This window comes from Neopelma chrysocephalum, unplaced genomic scaffold (genome assembly GCF_003984885.1).
Source record: "Neopelma chrysocephalum unplaced genomic scaffold, ASM398488v2 Primary Assembly neopelma1_23, whole genome shotgun sequence".
Taxonomy (NCBI): domain Eukaryota; kingdom Metazoa; phylum Chordata; class Aves; order Passeriformes; family Pipridae; genus Neopelma; species Neopelma chrysocephalum.
Window position 1 is genome coordinate 14168275 of NW_020897691.1, and position 24292 is coordinate 14192566.

Below are 24292 nucleotides of genomic sequence, written 5' to 3' on the forward strand. Positions count from 1 at the left end.
AAAAAAAAAAAAGGAAAAAAAAAAAGAATGAGGGAAGTAATTACTGTGTGACAGGTTGAGAATGAAGGCACAAAGACTACATCTAAGCCTGAGGAAGAAAGCATCCATACTACATCCCAGCAACATCCTTACGTAAGCATGTGACAATTCCATCCCTCCTTGTTTTTTGCAAGACGAGTGACACTTTGGCACTGGTCTGGGCAGAGATCTTCAGTGCATGCCAGACAAATCCCCTGTCTGAATGGACCATAGTGCACAAACCAACATATATCAGTCTAGACACAGTTAGAGAGGTTTACCAAAGTGCATAGTGGTTAAAATATCACTTTATAATATACAGTCTAATATAAAATAACAGTCTCATATTCATCTTCAACCTCCCAGCTAGTGACAATGTCTCTTTTTTGTCTCATTTCTTGACAGGAACCTGTGTTACCCTTGCCACCCTCCATAAAAAAAAATTAAAAAATTGAGTTACAGACTTTCCCTAGCTTATATTCTGACGTCATTACTGCTGGGAAAGTAAACACTAATCGGAACAATTATCATGAAGTTAATACAGCATAACAATTTAAATTAACAAAATTAAACCAAAATCACTAAACACAATTTTTCTCCAAGAATGCTAGCTATTTTGCCTTATTTTGCCAAACAGCTATTATCTTCATCCACTCCCATCTACATTGCATACACCATCTTTGTATGACATGGAAGTAAGTATTCTCCAAGCCATCTGAAGAAGTTTGGATCATTTTACTGAAGCCATTGATTTAAAGCATAGCAAAGAAATTAGCATACGGAATAAACTCCTGTGGTATCAGGAGTAACTGATGATTGCTTGACAGATCAGTTACCATATATTTTAACCACTACTTTCTTCCCCTTGGAGGCATTACTTCACTGCTAGTCAGATCTTCGCTTGGCTTTCCAGCCTGTGTGCACACATGCTGAGCAGACAACCACATAATATTTCCATTTTGGAGTGGCTGTCATTGTTCTCCAGCACAAAATAGTTCTGTTAAAGTATTTATATGATAAACAAATATTACAGCATGGAGACAATACCACGTAGCCACACAACTTCATCCTTTTATTGCAAGCACAAACACCTGGGGTTGTGTGTTTCATTTGGAGAGTATGTTAGTAAAGATATTTTTTTCCTGGCACCTACAATCTGCACACATGGTACTGCATAGTCCTAAGGACAGGAAACTTATTTTATTTTGGGTTCTAACAACGTGTCTGTTTCAGAGAAGCTGTGGATGCCCCATCCCTGGAAGTGTTCAAGGCCAGCTGGGACGAGGCTTTGAGCAACCTGGCCTAGTGGAACGTATTCCTGCCCATGGTGGTGGGGTTGGAATGAGATGATCTTTAAGGTTCCTTCCAACCCAGGCCATTCTGTGATTCTATGATTGTCTGGTATAATTTTTAAAACAACCAGAGAGTGATAAAAAGTATTTTACTAGATCAGTTTAGGAACTAGAGGGGAACAATTTTAGCTGTAGGTGCTCAATGGGTTTAATAGGAGTCCTGCAGATGAGCAGGTGATTTCTACCTGGTTGCCTGAGTGCACAACGCTACGTCACTGCTGCCTGTTTGCACAGGGCGAGCTCAGCACCACCCTTCCCATGCCCAGTCCCAGGCCTTACTGCAGGGCCTGCGAGCTCAGGGAGGTGGCTGGGGTGCAACACCCTGCACCCACAGGGCCCCTAGCCAGCCTCTGGTAATGGAGAGGCGACGGGGTGCCAGCATGGGTCACTGGAACCCTCCACTTGCCACGCATCCTGATAAAGCCCCTTTTTGTCCCACGGACCTCTCTGTCATAACACGCTTTGCCGAACGCTGGGGAGAAAACCCGAGTGTTTTCAGAGACTTCATCGGGAGAAAACTTCGCTGCCACCAGCACTAGAAGGAGGCAGAGGATGACACCGGTAGGGAGCTGAAACTTCGCTGGTCTGAGCCCTCTTTCGAGGCTCAGCTCCCGCTACGGCCGCAACCCCGCTCCGCTCTCCCCGAGCGCTCTGGAGAACGTGGAGCCGAAGCAGCTTCTGGGAGACACGCAAACCTACTCCGGCCGTGCTGTGCCCCTATTCCCACCCGGTATCCCGGAGTGGCGGGGCGGGCCTGGTCCGCCCCCTGCCCCTCCCCGCCGCCCTCCCCCGGGCTGGTATAAGCCCGCGGAGTTTCCGCGTCCTGTGACTGCAGTCAGGTGGTGGTTGGGGTTCACTTTTTCCTTCCTCCCTCTGTCCCGCTCCGTCTTCCCCCGCCCGGGGAGGGCCGGCCCTGCGGGGAGCCGCCTGGTGAAAGTTGGAGGAAAGTTGCTAACTGGGAAAGTTTAGAAGCGGGAGAGCCGCGGCTCCGGCAGCCCGGCCTCTCCGCCGCGCTCCACGGGAGGGAGGGCCGAGGATGGCCGGGGGGGAAGGAGCGGGCTCCGGCGTGCCGGAGTGTCGGGAGCACCTCTTCAAGGTGCTGGTGATCGGGGAGCTGGGTGTGGGGAAAACCAGCATTATCAAGCGGTACGTGCACCAGCTCTTCTCCCAGCACTACCGGGCCACTATCGGCGTGGATTTCGCGCTCAAAGTCATCAATTGGGACAGCAAGACCCTGGTGCGGTTGCAGCTCTGGGATATAGCAGGTACGGGACGAGGCGGGCTTCTCCCTGCAGGGTGAGCCCCGAGGGTGCTGTGAACCTGACTGTCGGGGGCCCGGGTCACGGCCTCTGCGGAGAAAAGTGTATTTTGACAGTGAAATCTGCCTTCTTGTTTTTCTCCTTCCCCCTGTTACATGCAACCTCTCTTGCCTGCCTTTGAGGCATAAGTAGAGGGAGGTCTTGACGCGGGAGTGAAGTTTTTAGCTTTTTAGCGGCTCTGTGTGCTCCTGTTAACTGACGTTGTGGGGCTCTTGGCTTGGCCCGGGGTTTTGTAGCGGTCCTGAAGCAGCTGTTTTGCTCTGACTGCCGGATCCACAGCTCCCAGAGGGTTCCTGCTCATATTGCTCTTCCCGACCTGCTTGTCTGGGCGCTGGTGGCCTTGGTTATGGCTACTGCTGAAATCAATTCATGGTTAAGGTTCTGTAATTAATCTAAAAGAAATAAATATCTTGTCCAAGTAGGTTTTGTTTAGTAAGCATGCTTTACAGGTTAAAGGTAACTCAAATAGCTAAAATTGTCCTCAAAAGAAGTATGCTAAACTTTGTGTGTTTGGAGCCACCTCCTTGATATAAAAGTAACTTACATCCCTGAAACGTGGAGTGAGGGAATGGAACTTCTGTTATGCTTAGCTCTACATTCAAATAATGAGTTTGTGTATTAGAAAGGTACTTTGAGCATGTGGAAGCAGAAAAGCCCTGTTCACTTGGGCAAACTGTGCATCATTCCTTTCCTCTATGTAGTTCAGAACTGTTCTTTAACACCTCCGTTTCAAAGATTCCAACTGTATACCTACCATGGTTAACTTTTCTTATGCTGCAGTGTTAAATGCCACAGAACAATCTCTGTTTTGCTGTGGCCTTGTAAGAAGTCTGTCCTGTCAGCTCCTTAATCACCTTGGTTGGTATTGTATTTCTAGTTTTGTGTGCAGCCCAGATGTTAACCTGCAGCTCTCTCTATCTGTGTCTGCCATGTTCAGAATATATCCAGTTTTGGATATGAAAATGTATTTGAAATCCTGGTGTTTAAACTTATGCTACTGGAAGGCACAAGGAAAAAAAACTGGTAGTTACTGTTTCCATTAACTCCATGCTTTATCAGTGGAAGCTCAGAAATGAGGAAGTGTAATGTGTGGCTACTGTAGCCCTGTGGCAGACCAGCTGTACATCAGCTTCTCTTCTTTCTGCTCTAAAACACTACAAATGTGATTCCTCAGACTAAAAAGCCTGCTTCTTACTGCCATATGCCGAAACACCCCATGTATCTTTCTGCTGCTGGCCTGTAGGGCCAATGAAAATATTTTCTAATTGCTGTTTTGAAGAGCATGTAAAATGTTGGCAAGCTTTCTCTTCTGATGTGTTCCTTTTGTGGATCAGCTTTAACTTTCTATAAATCAATTAACAGTATCTATACAAGCTGCTGCAATCCCCTGGGTATATTTTAGCAAGTCTGGGGTTCCAAAGATAGAAGAAGGGAGGCTGTCAGGATCCTGGGGTTTGGCAGGCTGCCATGCTTGCATTTGACTTCTTTTCAGTCCTTAGTCACTGAGACTGGGGCAGGCTGTATGTTTTTCCAAAGCAACCCATTTCAACAGGATAGGCAGAAACTTAGCTGTAACTTGTAACAAAGTTTGGACAGAACCTATTTACATTTTGGGAAGTTCTATCAATATATCCATGTGTTAATTTCAAGATCCAGAAGACAGTATTTTTCACTCTTGATTATTGCCCTTAGTGTGTTTTTGACACTTATAGGTGAAGACTGAGTTAAGAGCTTCTAATTAATCCCTGGGAGCTTGTGCTAATATTTCTGATAGATTGAAGAATTAATTTTTTTTCCTGTCACTGAAATATTTTTCTTATTTCATAGTACTTTTGTATGAAACTCCTGGCTAGTCTTTCCCTAGCAAAAATGGGAAGATACCACTGTTTTGCAATTTGCACTCCAAACTCTTAGTCTAATCTGGTAGTTCAGGCTATTCTGTTTTCAAGGGGCTGAGAGTTCTTTCCCCAATAAAAAAAATAAGACCAAGAAGGGAAGTAATCTTAGACTTAATCATTTTTGATTAGCACATGCTTAGCCAGCGTGAGAGTGACAATTCGGACTCCTATAGCACTTGACATCTCAGAGTTAATAATTAAAATAAAGAGTCTTTTAATATCCGTAAGAGTTATTTGATGGTCTTAAAACTGCTGGAGTCCTCAGCCTGGGATTGTGTTCTGCAACTGTTTATATATACAATCAGGAATATTTCCAAACACCTGAAGATGTCAGCAGATTTATATTGAAGTTATTAGTTAAAAAAACAAGTTGAAGTTGGCTTCTATATAGTCATAGAACATATTCTCTAAAGCACTTTATTGAAGTGTGTAGCACAGTGCCTGAGCATGTGATAGTCATTCCCTTTTAACTCATCAGCCCAGCCATCTTCTGGCTTTCAACAGCTCACGTAGATAATTTTGTCTTTTGGTGTGTGCAGACAAACAGCTTTAGATCTCTTGAAGAGATCTGAATCTTATGGTAAGTAATGTTACATGTGACTTCCCTGCAAGCAATATGGTGCTGGCATTCTGAGTTGATTTTGATGCATTTAGAAAGGCTTCTGAATCAAAATCTAACCCTTACGCATAGAAAGAGAGATCACATGAGCCAGCAGTGTGCCCAGGTGGCTAAGGCGGCCAATGGCATCCTGGCCTGTATCAGTGGCATCCTGGCCTGTATCAGGAACAGTGTGGCCAGCAGGACCAGGGAAGTGATTCTTCCCCTGTACTCAGTGCTGGTGAGACCACACCTGGAGTACTGGGTTGTCATAGTTTGAAATTGGCCCTCCCTGGTTTGAGTTCTGGACCCCTCAGTTCAGGAAGGATATTGAGGTGCTGGAGCAGGTCCAGAGAAGGGCAACAAGGCTGGTGAAGAGACTAGAGCACAAGTCCTGTGAGGAGAGGCTGGGGGAGCTGGGGATGCTTAGCCTGGAGGAGGCTCAGGGGAGACCTCACCACTCTCTACGACTACCTGAAAGGAGGTTGTAGCCAGGTGGACATTGGTTTTTTCTCCCAGGCAACCAGCAGTAGGACAAGAGGGCATGATCTTAAGCTGTGCCAGAGGAGGTTTAGGTTGGATATTAGGAAGAAATTTTTTACAGAGAGGGGAATCAGGCATTGGAATGGGCTGCCTAGGGAGGTGGTGGATTCACTGTCCCTGGAGGCTTTTAAGATGAGACTGGATGTGACACTTAGTGCCATGGTCTAGTAACCACGGTGGTATTGGATCAAGGGTTGGACTTTATGATCTCGGAGGTCTTTTCCAACACGGTCGATTCTATGATTCTGTGCTTATTTTTCACTAGATCAGTGTACATTAACAGTTCATCATAAAAAGGTCTCCTTAAAGACCTGGGTGGAGCAATCTAAGACTTTGTACTTAAGTCAATGCTGAGAACTGACTATGTAGTTCATTCATCAGCTTAAGACCATAATGCTGATACTGTGCTATGTTGCGCTGTGTATTGCAATGCAGCAGGTTCCTGGGTGACTTCAAATTCTTGTGCTAGCTGAGGGTTTGTTTTGGTTTTGGGTTTTTTTTTAGTGATAATTCTATCAAATGGAGCATGACAATTGTACACTGCCTATGCTATTTTTTTTCTTCTGAAAATAGTCACCTTGTTGTGAGGTACAAACTAATGCAAATTTTTGCAGCAGCATCAAAGGAGAGGAGATGTGAAATGATGAAGGGGGAGGAAGCGTGCTGTTGTGCATAGACTTATGTATTTCAGAGTTACTCACGCATTTTAGTTTTTAGACACCAATTGTAACTTCTTGAATAAAGGACATGAAAAAGCTTGGGAGTCAAATTATCTTGGTTACAGCATGAAGTATTCTGAAAAAAGCTGGACAGATTACATGCATGTTCATACAGGAGCAAAGCTTCTAAACCTTAGCTGCCCTTAGGCATTGCTCCTGGGTGTTTTGTTTGGTTGTTATATTTTTTTTTTTTTAATCTTGATGTGTGAAGTAGTGATCAATTTCTCTTTCTGGATAAATTCTGAAAGTGTTAGAACCAGGTTAACCACCTTGATCAAAGGGCATAAATGACTGGCAAAATAAATAGGACACAGGAATGAGTCATTGTGGTAAAGAGATGCAAAAAAAGAAATCTTAATGATAGGGAAGTGCTTTTATAGTCTGTTTCAATACATTAGAGATTGCTACTTGACAAACATGCTGTGTTAATGAGCATACTGCACTGACCACAATGTGGTCAGGAGGTGTATCTAGCATATTGATGACACTTAGTCAGATGATACTGAGAGAACACTTCAAGGATTTTCGATATCATAGAAACTTTTGATCTGATCTAATGAAACCAGCAACTGAGTAGCGTTAGCTGCTGCTTTCTGATCACATTGACTATCACTGTCACTCACGTCAGCCTGTATGAACATGCAAATTGCTGGACGGCAGGAGTGGTAAAGATCATAGATGACCACTTGAGCTTGGCTTCTCATGAAGGATGACACTAATGGCAACTGGTAGACAAATTTGATTTTTAAAGCTTTGGCTGAGCAATTCTGAATTAACTTCAGTGTAATAGCATCCTTCTTCCAGGACTGTATTAGAATTTCCTTGTAAAAATATTTATTTAAAATGAAGTAATGTTTTAAGTGGAAGAGTGTGGCTATGAAATAGGCCAAACAGAAGAGGAGTTATTGTACTTTGGTGTTCTAAATTTGCTCTACATGCTTTCAGGAGTTGAATGATAAGACTTGTAGCATGCAAATTTGTTACGAAAACCTTGTTGGTCTCCTTGAGAAGATCTGAACTCTAACTAAAGGTATATACCAGTCCCCAAGAGGATGGAGAAATCAGACAAAATATTTTGGCTGAATACTAAGTTGAAGAGCTGAAAGAACCCATCTTTTCTAACACTCACAAATGAGTGTTAGATATGTGAGTTGATGTTAAACTTCTAAGTTATTTAAAAAGTTTACTTGCTCTTATCTATAGGAAGCCATGAGAAATGGGAAAGAGTTCAGGAAACCATGGATGTGGTTGACTTTCAAAGACATTCAGGCTGTCCCAGTATGTGAGATAGTGTACCTCCATGTGAAAACCCTTAGTTTCAAGCAGCTCTATATTCCAGTTATTCTCTGTCTGCTTTTGTGCCACTGGCATGTCATAAAGCTGCCAAGTTGCTTCTATGTACCAGGTCATTAACTTATTTTTTGAATTATGGACTGATTTAACTTATTTTTTAAGTAAGGTCTAAAATAAGCCTTAAGTGACATTAATGCATCCCTGAATGTCTATAGGGAGCAACCAGAAAACTTCTGCCATTTCTTATCCATACACGGTTTTGTGCCATAGAGACATATACTCTTCATTTGCTTTGCAAAGGAGTTTCTCTCAAGTATGAATAGCTTGGAGGCAGCAGTCTCTGAAGGTAGTCAAGGTATTCTTGTAACAACTTGTCCTTACCCGCAACACATTTTGAAGGGATTCAAATGGCAACTCCTGCAAAGAAACCATGAAAAATATTGCTTAGCTGTGTGCCTAGTACAAGTGAGCACAGGGTGGAGGCAGGACAATCCACACATAACCTGGCCCCAACTGTGGGGGAGCTTTTCCTCACTTATAAAGATATGTTATGAGTGAAAAACATGCACATAGATGACTGCATGAAAAATGTATGCGGAACTTGGAGTGCCAACCTTTTTCAGAAACTGGTAAGTTTTCTCTGAGGTTATTTCCTAGTTTATATGGTGATGAAGGTTCCAGGTGCAGCTGCCTTCATGTAGAGATGGGAGTGCTGTCATTTTGCTAACAGATGATGCAGGTCAGAAAACTCCCAGTCAGGGTTGGAGAATCTTTTATGTGACTGTCTACAGACTCATGAAGAAGACATGAAAGACTTGTAACTTAATTTCTGAATGCTTCCTGTTCACACATGTTTAAATATAAATCTCATAAGAGAAAATTTATGTAAAGATGATGTTGGCTGGAAACATGCAAGACTAGAAGATAAAGTTTGAGGAGGGGAAGTAGAAGGCCTGATCATGTTGAAAGATTTTGAACACCGACATAGAAGCAGTAGAGGCAAGAAACAGAACCGAAGGTGTACTGAATGTTTCCATGTAGAAACCACCCCTCTGTGGGAAATCTTGTGTGGGTGTTCTTTCTTATGGCTCTTCTGGAATAGCTGGATTAGGGTTATGAGAAATCAGTTGAGAATGACTGGCTGTGCTTGGAGCTCTACAGCAAAGTATCCAAATAAATGCTGAACATGTTTAAACTTGGGGGTTTTTTGGTCTGTTTCCAGCTTTTAGACATCCTTAAATACAAACAGATTTTGGATGTTTTCTTTTTCAGGAATTCCTCTGTTTAGGTGCACTTTTAATTAAATGCTCTCAAGTGAGGTATAGTTATTGGTCTTGCTGATGAAGGGCTTTTTGTGTTTTATCAGTGGGGTACCAAATCATATCAGTGAAGGTTCTTTTGCTTAGTACTATGCTATGTAGGAACTCCAAGTACTGTGTATGTTGTCTTGAGTTAAACTTTAAGCCAGTGTGCTGATGGAATTCCATAAGCATGTGGGAAGTGCTGCTGTGGTGAAGTTGGTGTTGTAAGGTAGTTTCGTATGGTAATTTTGATTATGCAAGGCAGGACTGTTCAGTTAACTTACAGTTAAATGGTAGAATTGAGACAGATGTTCTTAGAGTGTCTTGGAAATAAGCTTAGAACTTCCTCATAGGGTTTTCTACGTGTTCTACAAGAAATGGGACTAAAGATGTGATTCAAGAAGACCATGTGATCTATTGCAGGCTTAAAAGAAAGTTCAGAGTATTTGTCATGCAGGTACTCTTAGTTTCTGTCAATGATGAAAAAGGAACTTCATGCTTGAGCTAACTCTATGGGATAGATGGTGCTTCAGCCTTATTTCCAAATAGCAAAGGTTCACTTCACAGCAGTTGCTCAGAAGCTTTGTGCTTTTTACAAGATCACAATAAAAATGCTTTGCTAATACTCTGATACGGAGAATAAAGGATGGATGGGTGTACCTCAAATTTGTACCGCTCAAATGGTGGAGGGGCTACCTTAAATTCTTATGTGCAATACAGTAGACAGGAGGGAAAATAGTATATATCACACAACATAACTAATTTTTTGTATTCAGTTATAAAACAAACTAGAAAGCTTTGCAGAAATAATTCTTATGTGGATCATAAGCTTTTCTGAGGCAAGTATTAGCTAAATTCTTGCCTTTCATGTAATACTGACTCAAGTAGTCAGAAATTAAGCTGGCTTGACAAGTCAAGCACATTATCCTTCAGAGACAAACTGGTATAGACAATATTGAATATATACTTTTTTTTAATGCATGGAGTTTACATGAATGTAAATCAAGCTTTATCAACTCTCCTTGCATCAGTGTTGTAGCTTCAGAGTCTTGGTGCTTTACCTTATTTACATCTCCACTTTGCCTCTTACCAGTTTGATATTCTTTGTATGCACACTAGGACAGGGTGTTACTGAAGTGCGTAGCCACGACTACAATGAGTTTGCAAGTGCTGTAAAGTGATAGTTCTCAACTGATTACCTATGAAATACAGGAAAGAAAATAATCCTAGCAGCCTGGTTTCAGAAAAGGCTCCAGCATGCTGTTAAAAAACCAAGATTCTTCCCTTCAGCCACTGAGATTCAAGCTGTCAGAGATCATCCATGAACTCCTGTGGTAACCATTGCCTTGCTCTTGTAGTCTGCTGTAAACAGTTCCCTCCAAATACTTGCTTCAGAAGTTCAACCATGATATGCCATGTTAGAAGGAAGTGATTTGCAGTAAGGGAATTTCTATTTATATTTTTGCATGAAAGCATCACAATATCTCTTGTGAAATTCTTGCACATGTAATGTGAGAAGCAGTAAGCAGTGACTACAAAGCACAGCATGCTTCTCAAGCAGCCTGTGGCAGAATGCTCAGTGTTCAAAGTTCTCATCTGGCTATGGAAACACAGAAATATTACATTTTGAAAAATGATGGAATTTCAGGGATTTATAGAGGTTTTTTTAGAAATAAATGCCTGAACTCTGTCTAGAAGGCTGGCAAACTTTCAGTAGCAGTGTCTTCTACATTAGCAGGTAATGAAAACCAATATTCCTTATTGTATGGATTTTAGAAGCTTTTCAAATAATAGATTTAAAAGCAGCCTCTGAATGTCACTGCAAACAGGTTATGGGAACTTGTTCTTTAAATGCTCCTTGACTAGAGTACTGGGTAAAGTGGCAGCTATTTGATACAAAATTCCAATCACACACAATGTGCCATGACACATTGACCATTTTAGAGATTAACATTTTTTCAATCTCGTGATAAAGTTGTTCTTGAGACAAACTGACTTTAGAATTGTTCTCCTGTGTAATGCTGTAGTGCCATGTAGCATCACCGTTAAGTACACAGTGCAGCTCTGGCTGCATGACAGTGCATCAAAGGATATGGATTAGAAGGTGTTGGGCAGGAAATAGTTTAACCCTGGCCATGACTTGTTTGGGCAAGGCTTGTTAAAGCAATGTAGGAAGTACGAATTCATGCTGTTACTGGCACTAATTGGACTATGTCAACTTTTTTTGATACTAGTGCAAGGAGAATTGTTCCATACATGCTGCATTTGACAGCTAGTTAGAAATCATTTAGCTTGGTTGAACTCTGCTCTTCTGGGGATGGAAATCTAGGGCTTAAACAGGGACTTTCTCTCTTGCTTGCTGTTTAGCAGAGATGCAAGCAAAATAGGTGGAACTCTCTTGTACAAATATGACTGTCATACTGCTGTATATTATATGCTTGATGTTGGACAAAACCCACTGAACTGTAAATGCAGGGTATTGCCTCTAAACTTCTTAAAGACAAGATAGTAAGGTGCTAAACTCAGTTTGGACAATTAAATCATTAGATTAGCCCAAGGCTATGGGCAGCAATGAAAAGTTTATCAGTTAAAATTCCCTGTAAGATCTGTGCAATTGCTGGAGGAGGACATTCTGTCTTTGTGAGAGAGAATATTATGCTTTTTCTATTAGGATGATAGATGTGGTCAGAGTTTGTAGTGGAAATCAGGTGTCTACCTTCTGAACACTTGCCATCGCAGTGCTCTTGCTGTTGGATGCCATACTCCATGTGGGGTATCATAAGGGCAAAGTAAAGGGCCAGAATTACCTCTCTCAACCTGCTGGCTGCACTGCTTTTGATGCAGCCCAGAATACAGTTGGCTTTCTGGGCTGCAAGTGCACATTGCTGGCTCATCCACCAGCACCCCCAAGTCCTTCTCCCCAGGGCTGCTCTCAATCTGTTCATCCCCCAGCCTGTATTGATACTGGGGGTTGCCCTGACCGAGGTGCAGCACCTTGCACTTGGTCTAGTTAAACCTCATGCGATTCCCATGGGCCCACTTCTCAAGCTTGTCCAGGTCCCACTGAATGGCATCCCATCCTTCAGGTGTGTCAACAGCACCACTCAGCTTGGTGGCATCTGCACGTTTACTGAGTGTGCACTCAATCCCTTTGTCTATGTCATTAGATAAATGTGTTGTTCAACACCTCTGGTTTTAACATATGGCAACTTTGCACTAATAGCTGAGATGGGTAAGAGTGAGGAGTGGAGAGCCATCTAGGACTGACACTCTTGGAATCTGCCTACTCTCAATCTATGGCTGCTATCCATGGGAAAAAGCAGGTAGACACACTTGAATGTGAGCGGTAATATTGATAGTGGTTTGGTTAACCTACTTCTTGCAGAATAACAGATCCAATCCAATTAGGTAAGACAGTTCTGGGACAAGCTGTGCTGGTTTGGAGAGATGGAGGAAGGCTGTCAGCAATGGTAACCTGCCAGTAACATGTTTATATATTGCTCTAGAAAGGAACCTTGGTCAGCTCACTCCTGATCCTGGTGATGCTCAAATGTACATTAGATGTTTGAAGAACTAGGAGATGCATTCTCAGGGCAGTTCTGGATATTTACTGTATTGTGCCAAACATCCAGCTGGCATCCAAAGTGTGGTCTCTTCTTGTGTGTAGCTCCTAAGGGCTTAAGTGAGTTTCGAAAGTGATGATGGTTCTAACTCAGTGAGATGATTGGTCTATGTGCCTAGTTGTTTTGGATGGTGCTTTAGCTAAAATCAGTTGCACTGAATGATGTTATTTGAGAGTTGGAATAGTAAACGAGGCAATGCAACTCAGCTGTTCCTAGAAAAAAAAAAGGGGTTTCACTCATTGTTCAGTTATGCTTTTTTTACTGTCTAGGTTGAATAAAAGCACAAATGTCTCATGGTCCTGAAAATTGACTGAAAATATTAACTTGTGGAGTTTGGCACTGAAGCCCAGATACTAGCACTGTGCTTGTATGCTGCGTGGCCAATAAGGTCAGATTAGTTGATAGCAAGGACCTAAGACCCATGGTTTTGGCAGTCAAATTAAAGTTAGTCTGTCTCTAGTGACCCTTCTTGAATTTTGGTATGAGTGATGATTAGTGGTCATGCTAAATAGTTGATCTAAGAACCCCTCACACAATCGAAGGAGAATGTTTAAGTATGTCCAGACTTAAAAATGGTTTATTACAACAAGTCACTATAGCTTAATAAGCATCCTGTTCACTGCAATGTATAGTAACTGCTGATAAAAAAGCAGAATGAGTGAAATGCACTAGCAGGATAATACTTCTATGCATTTTGATCTAACTGAATTTGGTTCACTAGATCTGCTGCTTATTTTCTTTACTGGTGCAGTATTGCTGGAGAGTTTTGGGGGGTTTTGCCTTTGTTTTATAGATAAAACTTTTCCTGTGTGGCAGATTCCTTCTTTCTTCCTTTTCTTGCCTTTTCAACTATTTGAATTCTCATCTTCAGTATTCTGAAGGATAAAATTGGTGAGAGCTGTTTGACTTTATTTATAAACTAAGGACTTTTTGCTGTTTATGAGACTTTTGGCAACTCTGTATTATGGGTCTAGGAAAAAATTCAAAACTTCATTGCAGTGGTCAATACAGCAGCAAACAACTTTGGAGTAAAACTCTTCAGGTAGTTGTATATTGACTTCCGGGGGAACGTAGTCTAGACTATACCTGTGTGGTTTCAGATTATTTGATGTGGAATTGCCAAACTTGTTAAAATCATATTTTGAGCTCTGGCTACCCATTAAGCTGATTAGCTTGTTAAAGATGACTTGAACTAATGTTACTTCAATGAAAAAAAACTATTTGTTCCATAATTTTTCCAGTTTTCAGGGTTTTATAACCCTTGGTCATCTTTTTCTTCCTCATTAATGAAACAGCTTCTGGAGGATTCCAAAACTATTAGTCACATCTGTGAGAGAAGAACTTTGAAGAGCTTTGTCCAGTTGTCCATCGGTATTCTGGATATTAAGAGTTTAAATGCAACTAAAACAACTCTGTTTTGAGTTGTGTGGCTTCAGACAAGACTAAGTTTAGATTTTTACAAGGTAGGGGGACTCTTGCTATACTGTTGGTATTGACAGAGGTAAAGCAACAGTCACCTTCATAACAAAAATAATAGCTGGGGAAGCTTCTTCTGGATAGGCCCTTTTATGCTCTTTGAATAAGTTCTGTTAGTTCATATAAACTACATATTAAGATTTACAGATATAGTAAGTAATTTAGGAGAAGGGACCCTGACAAACTCAATATTGTGCATATTGAACAGTCACTTTTACATTTAAATTGCTTTTACTAGCCCTGATTCCCATCATGTAGGAAGAATTAAGAGCAGAAATAATGGTATGATTGTAGGGTATATTTTGTTAACTATAGGAAACAACTGCAACAATAAGTCACTTCTGTAATAAATAGGACACTATTGTTTCTCCCTTGCACTGGGAAAGATTGCTGTAGAAACTCTTTAAAATGCACTTCAAGGCAAGGTTGATACTCTTTTTGACTTTTACAGTGGTAACTTATCTTTTGCTGTGAAGTAAGAGACAAAGATAAAGTTTCAAACCTGGCCATATTTTTTTCATGTAGTTTTTAACTTACAGTTCACTCCCCATTACAGTGTAAACTGGAGAGTAATAATAGCTCCCAAATTCTGATACAGTTCTAAACTCAACTTTATTCCTGTAGTGTTGCTGTAGGCAACTGTATTAGTTCCTGGTGTATGCCATTGTGCAAGCATTTCACTTAAGGTTGTTGCAATTACTGGACAATATGGTGACAATATGTGCAGAGTCATTTAGATGTGAAAATTTTGTCGTTGAGAATGCAGAACTTTGCATTGCATGCAGTCACTTCCACACCCCTGAATAAAACTGCTGATCCCTGTGACTGTCCTGTAGCTTAGATCCTCATTTATACCTGAATCCCTAAAACACAAAGTATATCTTTATGGTACCATCAGGTTTATGTCAAGGCAGTAGACTTACTGGAATAGTTGGTCTTGTGATGTCCTTTCTATACTGTTGTAGTAAGCAAGTAGTTTTCTTCCTGCCCTCTTCTTTCCAAGTTTATACACACTGGAGATTTTAAGTCTAGTTTAATCTGATCAATTTTAGCCTTTTTCTCCTCTGGGAGTATGATCCTCTTTCTGCATTGCTCAAGACTATTGTCACACATAGTGAAATGAGTACAGCAAACATCCTGCTGAACATAGGAAGGGGCATGACAAATCTCTGAACTGTGCATGGCAGAAATTGAGACATTTAGTTTTAAGAACAAAGAGAATGATGATCAGACTTGACTTTGGAGGAGTAGTGTGTTCTACAGTTTGCTTTTTCTGTATGAGGTTTGTTTGTTGGTTTTTTTTTTTGTTTTTGTTTTTTTTGCAAGCAGAAAAGCACTCGCAAAAGCTCTGCCTGAAAGTCCTGTTAAATTTTCAAAAGGCGGTCTTGAATACTCTTCATCCCCCTACAAGAAGCTTAGCGTGTGCATTGTCAGTAGGGACAGGATTGTAAAGAAATTCCACTTAGTTTAAATGGAATTCTCTTCCTGCCTCATGCCATATACCTTTTACCAAACAAAATTCTTACCTCTTGTTTCTGTCTTCTTTCTATGAAATTGGGTATATCCATCCTCATTAGGCCTCCAGACAGGATGGAAAAGCAGTTGTAAGCTAGTATTCAGGTCAGATTTCTTGCTAGTGGATGAATTCTAGAGGTGAAAACAGCTCTGTAATAAACTGGTTTGGAGTTTGGGTTACTTTAGAAAAGGCAGCACTCATACTGGGCCATATTTGACCTATTAAAAGGTATTTATCTCTAAAAATACAATGATATTGAGCTTGTGTGTGTTTAAGGGAGATATTAAATCCTTCTAACATAAAGCTTAAGTCTTATAAGTAAAGATAGAAACTTTCATGCTGATAGTGCATGTAAGTTTTCTACTTTCACTCAAATTAAAATTGTGGAAAAATATGTATTAATGTTTTTCCAAATCTAAAACTGTAAGAGAGTACTGTAAGAGTTTTAAATTCTATCAATAAAGCCTGCTGGAAATAATACTTAAATGACTGTACTCTATAGCAGCCACTTTAGAGACCATGGGCTTCAGCTGTCCAGAACAAAGTAACATCCCCGCAGGCTTGCATTCTTACTGGAACTGCCGTCTTACACATTGAGAAAAACCACTGTATGAGGCTAACCTTGTACAAGGCATCTGCATTATTCTAGAATTCCTGAGTCTTCAAGTTAGCAGCACAACTCCATTTACAGAGGCCTTTCCTGGTGAGGCCATGATGGGATTCAGCTGATCTGAATTGGTAGTTCTGCTGCAACCCTGTTGTTGCCTCTCTGGTACAGCATATCTGGCTGACGATTGCAGGGTGTTGAAGCTTCACATAGGCTGGGAGATACTGGGGCATAAGTCACCAGTGTCAAGGAACCACCTGCCAGGCAACCTTGGTTAGTGCAGCTCTGCAGCTCCCAATGTGTGTAAAAGCATTGGGCCAGGTGGGTGGGTAAGACAGACTATGGTAAAATGTTGGGAGTTTCTTGGAAATGGAATAGAAAAACTTACCTGAGTGATGATCAGAGTTTCTGGCAAAGGCTAGGTCCCCTGGTGTTTCTCTAGGATAAGCCATTTGGTGGTGTTTAGGACTTTGTCAAGTTTGGTTGTGAGCTATACTTTGTAACTTTTTTTCTTTGAAAGATTATATGTAATGCTGTACTAATTGGACCTCTTTTGTACACCTTAAATGCACTGTTGTGCGTGTTTTGGCAAAGGTTATTGCTACAGGAGGCTAGTATGGTTGCCTTGCTAGCTGTGTTTCTTTAAAGCTGTTTTGGATGGGAGGGCAGTGGGCAGGAAGGGATTCAGTCAATGGTAATGTCCTTCACTGTGGTAACTGATTGCAGCCATGTTTACCTACAGCATGCTCAGCTATCTGAGAAATGGTAACTGCCTGATAACCTTTTCTGCAATTCCTAAATAACTTAGTTTTCATATGTAGTGATTGTGCTGTGTCTACGCCTTGCTAGTAACAGTCTAGCAACCCTTTCTGGAACTAATCAATAAAACTTAATTTTCTTATGTAAATGTTCAGCAGATTTTTGGAAAAACAGCCTTTATTAAAGACCATAAGACCCCCAGCTTTCCATTAGGGATGACTAATGAGACTCTTTCTCTTGCTGCTTCAGTCATGTTCAGTCTCATGTAAATAACAGGAAGTGGTGTTCATTTCTGCACCATTTCAGGGCTGAAGAACTCTTTCTGTAGAAGACTGAGTTGGTACAGAATATTGTAGACCTTGAGATTACACTTGTTTGTTTTGTGGGTCTGTCCTATGATCTGAAGGGATATACTACCTGAATTGGACACAGGACTCAAGCACTTTAGCATAGTCCAAAGTGTTCCCATATGGCAGGAATTGGTGGTTAGACTGACAGCTAAACAAAAGGGAAGCTTACAAGGAGCTCCTCATTGCTTATGTGGTACCCTATGCAGTGACTGGCTTAATATAACTAAATGTGAGTGTAGACTCCATTTAAAAACAAACAAACAAACAAAAAACCAAAAACAAACAAAAAAACCCCCAAAAAACCCAAAACAAAACAAAATCCCCACAATTGAAAGGTAAAGCTTCTTTGGAAGTGACACAATTGGCCTCCAGAAGTAGTAAAAACCTTCTGGTCTAATTCTTTGCTAACAGTATTTGATTTGTGAAAACTGTGGTGACATGGTACAACAGTTTGTAGGAAGGCTATACTAAAAATACCTTTTAGGCATAAGAGTCCAGCCTGGAAAGACGTAGGGAGACAATGTGAGTTACTTGTATACACTCTTTAGGAGACTTGTATTAGCAATGTGGCTCTTCCAGTGGCATAGCTTCAGAGATGAAGTCTTGGTGCCTGGCCTTAGAATCCATGGCATAAATTCTGCCTCAAAACTTGAGCTTTGAATAGGGAGATAAGAGCTTTCCTCTTGGATGCTGCTTGTTCTCATATGGGATAAGTAGCTGGTAGTGAAGCAATTCATGTGTCATTTCCATTCTGAAGAATATGATGGCTACTGATGCTGTTTTATGCAGCATCATACTTTAAAGGGAACAGCCAGAGATCAAGTCAGCTTCTTCACAGTTCTCTGGAAATTTACTGCAGCTGCTGCTGCTTTCAGGCAATTCTAACAGCTGCTTAGGCAACCTTTTCAGAAAATGTCTGTAGGGAATGAGCTAATCATACACCGAAGTACTGACATTAAAATGAGACAGTTGAGCTAGGAAAGCATGCTGCTGAAAAGGATCCCTTGTGAAGTTCCTTCACCTATTGAATTTTTGGCTCCTTATGAGAAGATAACGCCCAGTTCTCCTTGTATCTGTTTGCCTTTGCTAATCAAAGGTGGACTTGAATGTTTATAAACAGAGGACAACTAGGTTTCCAAATACAATTCCTACTTTCTCTATGTATTGTAAAACCTCATATCCACTAAGTGATAAAAACTGAAGTCATGATGTACTGTAAACCTACATCATAAAGTGCAGGGACTACTTTTCCCAATGAAGTCTTCCAAACAAAACAGGAAGCTATTTTAGTAGCCCAAACTTCCCAAACAACGTGCTAGGACTTGACACTCAAGTATACACTCAAGTATATAGACACTCAAGTTTTAGACACTCAAGTGTAAAAACACATCATCTTGGTCTGACTGTCCAAACAGAAGAATAACTGAACTGGCACACTCTAATTCTACATTTCAAGTATACTGACTATAATAGTTGTACTTAATAAGAAAAGGCATTTTTTACTCTACTCACTGACAGTTGATTTTTTTTTTTCTGCATTTTCATTGTGATTAATCGTACTTTAACTATTCCAATAATTTTGTTTGAAATCCTGGGATTGCTGTAGAGCTTCCATAGTTGGAAAATGATCCAGAGAAAATCTTAGGCTTAAAAGATGAAGTCAAAGATAACCGATTTAGCTAGAACTGTTAAGCTAGCTCCTTTTGAACTTGTCCCTAAGGAAAAATCTATGACATAGGTGACTTCTTCAGAAGATGCTTTGAAGGCTGTTAGCCTTGAAGCTTGCAGAAACCCTTGTTGCTCACCCTTCAGCAAAAGGCTGAGTTTGCTTAAATCTGTAGCCGAAGTAACTATATTTGGATATAAACCTTGATATTTTTTGATGAAAGAATGATTTGTATATAGCTGTGCTGGTAGTGATTTTAGGCATTACTTCTCAAAGAACACTACTCAACAAATAAGTTTAAAAAAAATTCAAAGTGGTAGTCGGAATTGCAAACTACCTTTAGCACCTGACTTGTCAGGTGTAATATATATAATGGCTGTTACAATGAGCTTACATAGGATAAAAGAGGCAGTGTTTTATGAACTAGGTGACTAGACCCAAATGCCAAAGTTATGAACTAAGCTGGTACAGTAGTCCATTTACACTGAATACAGTTCATGCTTCAATATAAATATACTTGATCCCTGTCTTCTCTTTCAGGCCAGGAGCGCTTTGGAAATATGACTAGAGTATACTACAAAGAGGCAGTTGGTGCTTTTGTGGTCTTTGATGTCACAAGAGGCTCCACTTTTGAGGCTGTTTCAAAATGGAAGCATGATTTGGATAGTAAAGTACTGCTTCCGAATGGCAGCCCTATCCCTGCTGTTCTTCTTGCAAACAAGTGTGACCAGAAGAAAGATGGCAGCCAGAATCCCTCTCAGATGGACCAGTTCTGCAGAGAAGGTGGCTTTGTTGGATGGTTTGAAACATCTGCCAAGGTGAGCATAATAGAAGCATGTTTTTAGTCTCTTGAGTATTAGTATAAGAATGGATGAATATAATAATGTAGGAAATAAAATTATATATAGGAAGTGACAGTCAAATCTCCAGTGTTCAGCAAAAGTTTGAAGTGGTGTGCAGGCTAGCTTCACTCCTGAGGAAGATGGGGCATATTTGGTTTAGATTAGAACTGTATCTTAAATTCAGAGACCCTTAAAACTTTCTGGAGATCTTAATTATCTGAGTTTGATATGTTTTTTCATCTTGTATGCATGAGGATCAGAGTAATTCTTTAGATGTTAACCCTACTAAATGCTGATCAAACTATCTAAAAGATACAGGTAATCTTTAGGTGCAGTTTTTAAAATTATAACTTCTGTCTTCACTGTTGTATGTAGGAAATGGCAAGACTTGAAGTAAAGTTTGCTCACTTATTACTACCTACCCACAGTGTTGCTAAAGCACTTTTCTGTTTAATCAGGCAGTGGCAAGACTGAACTGGATGCAAAACAAATTGTTCTGTATAGTAATTTAGGAAAGACAGCTGCTTTATTCAAAGAGTTAACTTTGAGGGATTTCATATACTGTACAATTGTAGTCTACGAACTTATCAATGCAGAGAAAAACTTGCGGCAGCTTAGTTGGAAATGAAATCCAACATTTCCTTAAAGCTCAACTGAATCTTAAAATGAAAGATTGCTCTAGATCAAGACTGTGGCTGACAGACCAGATTACTGATCAGGCTGATAACTCTTATAAAGTAAGCTAAGCCTCAAGGTCCCGCTTTTCCCTTGGCTTGCCTACTTTCTGTAGCTGCTGCTGCTGAACTGTCACACAATGATGCTTCAACAACTCTTTTAAAGAAAAGTCTGTAAGAAGAATATTGGAAACAAAGTAAAAAGTTGCTTCTTGATCACTTTGAAATAAGGAAGGATACACAGTGAAAAGAACTAGTTAATTTAGCTAAGAATCTGTTTGCATTGGAACAAATATTTGCAAACTCACTCATCTAAAAACTAAAAACTCATTTCTTAAGGCTTTCCATACTCAAAAAGAATACCAAGGTTCTGCTTTGGGTTACATCTTCCCTGAAGCTTTATCTGCCCATAACACTGCTATTTATAAGCTTCATCATGGGGTGAAAATAAATGCAAGTAACATTGGAACAAAACCTAATGTGAAAGTGTAGTGATAACTTGCATTTTAGGTGGCATTTAAGACATGATGGTATAAAACAAGGTTCTTGGTACAGAGGAAAATCGAAATAATAAGTCATAGCTCAGTTATGAATTGACTTTAGGATGCCGAAGAGGTGTAGTTAAAAGAGCTTAGCAAAAATGCAGAACAGCTTTCTTGTTTTCTGAGCATGCCAAATCAGTTTATAGTTTCAAGTCCTGCTCACTTCAATACCTTGTTAATTTGCTTTTGCCTTTCTGCTGTAACTGATACTTGAATCTTCAGTCTAGTCTTCAGTAATATAGGTCCCACTCTCTATAGGAAGAATATTAAAAATGAAAGAACTGCAGACAGTATAAGTATTCATAGAAATATCTTATGGACATCCTTAGACAAAAAATGAAGAGAATCTTTCTCTGCTCTGGGCAGGGAAAAGTGCCTATCTGTAAACTGCCAAAAGCAGTTTGTGGCTGACAATCACAAGCTTGTAAAGTGCAGTAGTGATGGGTCAAATGTTGTTACAATCCAACCTTGCTCATGTAGAGTTTAGATCTACAATTAGAGAGACAGAAGAGTGTACTGGGCTGGTATTTTCATTGGAACCAAAGATGAGCAGTTCCAAACATGGCAGCCCTGTGGTGAAGTAACAGGTGGCCCAGCAAGGTCAAACCTGTGGCCAAAGACCCTTTGGTATTAGGGCCAGCTTAGACCCTCAGTAACTGGGATATCCTGACAAAGCACATCACTAGATATTCTGCATACAGACCTTCTTTAGAGTGTATGTGAAGGTACTTTTCAAAGCATGTACAAGAATATGTAGAATGAGTAGATGAAGCACTTGAAAATAGTTGTGGCTTTGAGGCTCATAGAAAAGGTCCTTTTACATATGTAAGTGCATCCAAACTGCAGCAAAAACAGCAAAAGGCCTTACAATACTATGGACACTGCAGTGTAATTACCTGTGATCTGCCCTGATGCAGAAAAGCACTTTGGCATTTGTGAGTCTTCCAAATGCAGGTGACATTTATATCCCTGATCCCTACTGAATTAGAGTCACAGTATTCAATCTGTAATATGAGTGAGTAGTTTTGTCTCAAACCTTTCTGGTAACTTTTTTCAAAAAAAAAAAGTGTGAGAGCAATGACCTGATGCATCTAAACTGTTTGTCATGCTGATGAAACTGAAGGGAAATTTTTCTTTTTGGACAGCTTTTTAATAGGAACGTGTGACTACTTCAAAAAAAATCACTGAATTCTTTGCTTTTAACATCTTTAGGACAACATCAACATAGACGAAGCTGCTCGATTCTTGGTGGAAAACATCCTTGCCAACTACAAAACCTTTCCTAATGAAGAGAATGATGTGGGGAAACCAAAACTGGACCTAGACCCATTGAAAGCAGAGAGTAAATCACAGTGCTGCTAATGTTACCACTATTAAGTAAATGTGATGGAATGAGCAGCAAGACTGTTCCTTAAATCAAAATGCTGCTGTGGTGCTGCGTTGTGACAATCCATATGGGGTGTCTGGTACTATCTGAATTGGTGACTCGTTTGGGTGTTTACATATTCTTGTTTAGCATGAAACTGTGTATCTTGTGCGTTTTCATTCCACTTGCTTAAGCGACTGCATCTAAGTCTGATTAGCATCTTCTTACTTGAGAACATAAGGTAGTGTTTATAGTCCTAAAAAGGAATAAAGACAACATTCAGTGCTTCTATGACATATGCTGCATTCCAAATAGGACTCACTTGTCAAGGTTTTAGCTGAATAGACACTTGCACCTTTAAAGTAAACTTCTCCTTTGTCACCAGTAATGTCCCACTTTAGCCTTCTCACCTGCACAATTGTCCCTATTGATTATCCCCCACCGTGAGGGTCTGTCTCATTGCTAGTTGTCCTGGACCGAAACATCCTAGAAATCTTGAAGGGGCCAATGACAGATGGGAGGTATCTTTCCTACTGTGATCACTAGGACTGAGTGGAATAGATGGCTTTTACTACTGAGTAAAACCAAGATGGTTAAATTATTGTATTTAACAAGGGAAAGGCATGGAGAGATACTAACAAAAATGCATCTCCAGCCATTTAAGGCAGAATATTTTCAGCTAATACTTTACATGTGAAACACATTAATGGTACAATTGTACTGCTGGCACATAGTTATGGTAACCTCACCTGTGTGCACATCCAGAAATAAACATTCAGTGACTTTTTCATGCACTAACACTGAAAACTTTACCAAGAATGCAAAAAGTACATACCTTACTGTCCTGTGATAATGAACTTCCTTCTTTTTTTCTTCTGTATTGAGATGGTTCTGAATACCATGAGGAAGGAGAAACGTCTTGAAGGAAATAGCTTAACTGGTTCATGCTAGCCTGTCAACCCCCTGCCCCAAGCTCTATCTCTTTCAGTTTTAGAACAGTGCTGTGCTCTTTTGCCTGCTTTGAACTGATGAACTGGCTTACCAGTTTGTAACTGTATACTGAGATGCTTGTTTCTTTGTTATAACACTCATGCATTTTTGGCAGCAAATGAAGATCAAAAGGATTAGAGAGATTTCATGGTTCTTGAATGCATTCTAGAACTCTGTCTCTGCCTGGCTCAAAGGCTTTGAAGCACCTCTTTGTATTAAGGGTTTCTTCTGTCCCAGTACCTCATTGCTACTGACTTCAGAAGTCTTATCTTGCTTGGTTTGATGGTACTGATGTTTACTTAAACATCAGAATTAAGTAAGTGCAGGATTTGATATACTTTAATCTGAATTGAGATTTCTTAGGCTTTTTTTCTAAAGAGTAACATACTTTTTAAGAGATAAATAAATAAATATTTTGGGGCATCTTACGTGTGTTGTTGGTGTATGCTTTTGAGAACATGAATCTTCACATATGTTCCACACTATACTCAAATGCTTTCATTGACATTTGAAAACAACTTTATCTTCTAGTACCTGCTATGTTAAAGGTTTATTTAAAATTACCACTGTAAGGCTTGGCATAAGCTAAAACTGAGTTTAATTAGCTTAAGATCCTAAAGTAATTTAGATAAAAGGGGTCTTAGGATGTCTTCTAAGCCAACATCTTTCTCCAAGCAAAGTCACAGCAGTGTGCTTAGGTGTTCACAGAGTCTGGTCTTTAAACCTTAAACAATGGAGAATGAATGTATGGGCCTGGGAAAGTTGTTTCAATGCCTGTCCCCTAAGCATTTAACTAGTGTGAACCTTTGTAACTTTCATTTATGTTCATGGGCTCTTATC

At 40.2% G+C, this 24292-nt stretch overlaps 1 protein-coding gene and 1 long non-coding RNA gene across 2 annotated transcripts; one reads left to right on the plus strand and one right to left on the minus strand.

Moving 5' to 3' along the window:
* Positions 1–2171: 2171 nt before the first annotated feature.
* Positions 2172–23880, plus strand: RAB32 (RAB32, member RAS oncogene family). Its single transcript, XM_027687652.1, has 3 exons — positions 2172–2635; positions 19579–19856; positions 22309–23880. The coding sequence occupies exons 1-3, from the start codon at positions 2407–2409 to the stop codon at positions 22456–22458; spliced, it is 657 nt and encodes a 218-aa protein (XP_027543453.1). The 5' UTR covers positions 2172–2406; the 3' UTR covers positions 22459–23880.
* LOC113969646 lies at positions 12635–21453 on the minus strand. The gene is made up of 3 exons (XR_003534913.1): positions 21268–21453; positions 15667–15787; positions 12635–12876 (listed from the first exon to the last, which is right to left on the minus strand). It is a non-coding gene; the product is annotated as an uncharacterized LOC113969646 (long non-coding RNA).
* Positions 23881–24292: the final 412 nt, after the last annotated feature.

Coding starts and splice junctions, on each gene's coding strand:
- RAB32 (XM_027687652.1), top strand. CDS start 2,407: ATGGCCGGGGGGGAAGGAGCGGGCTCCGGCGTGCCGGAGTGTCGGGAG. Junction 2,636..19,578: donor GCAGCTCTGGGATATAGCAG/GTACGGGACGAG, acceptor CTTCTCTTTCAG/GCCAGGAGCGCTTTGGAAAT. Junction 19,857..22,308: donor GGTTTGAAACATCTGCCAAG/GTGAGCATAATA, acceptor TAACATCTTTAG/GACAACATCAACATAGACGA.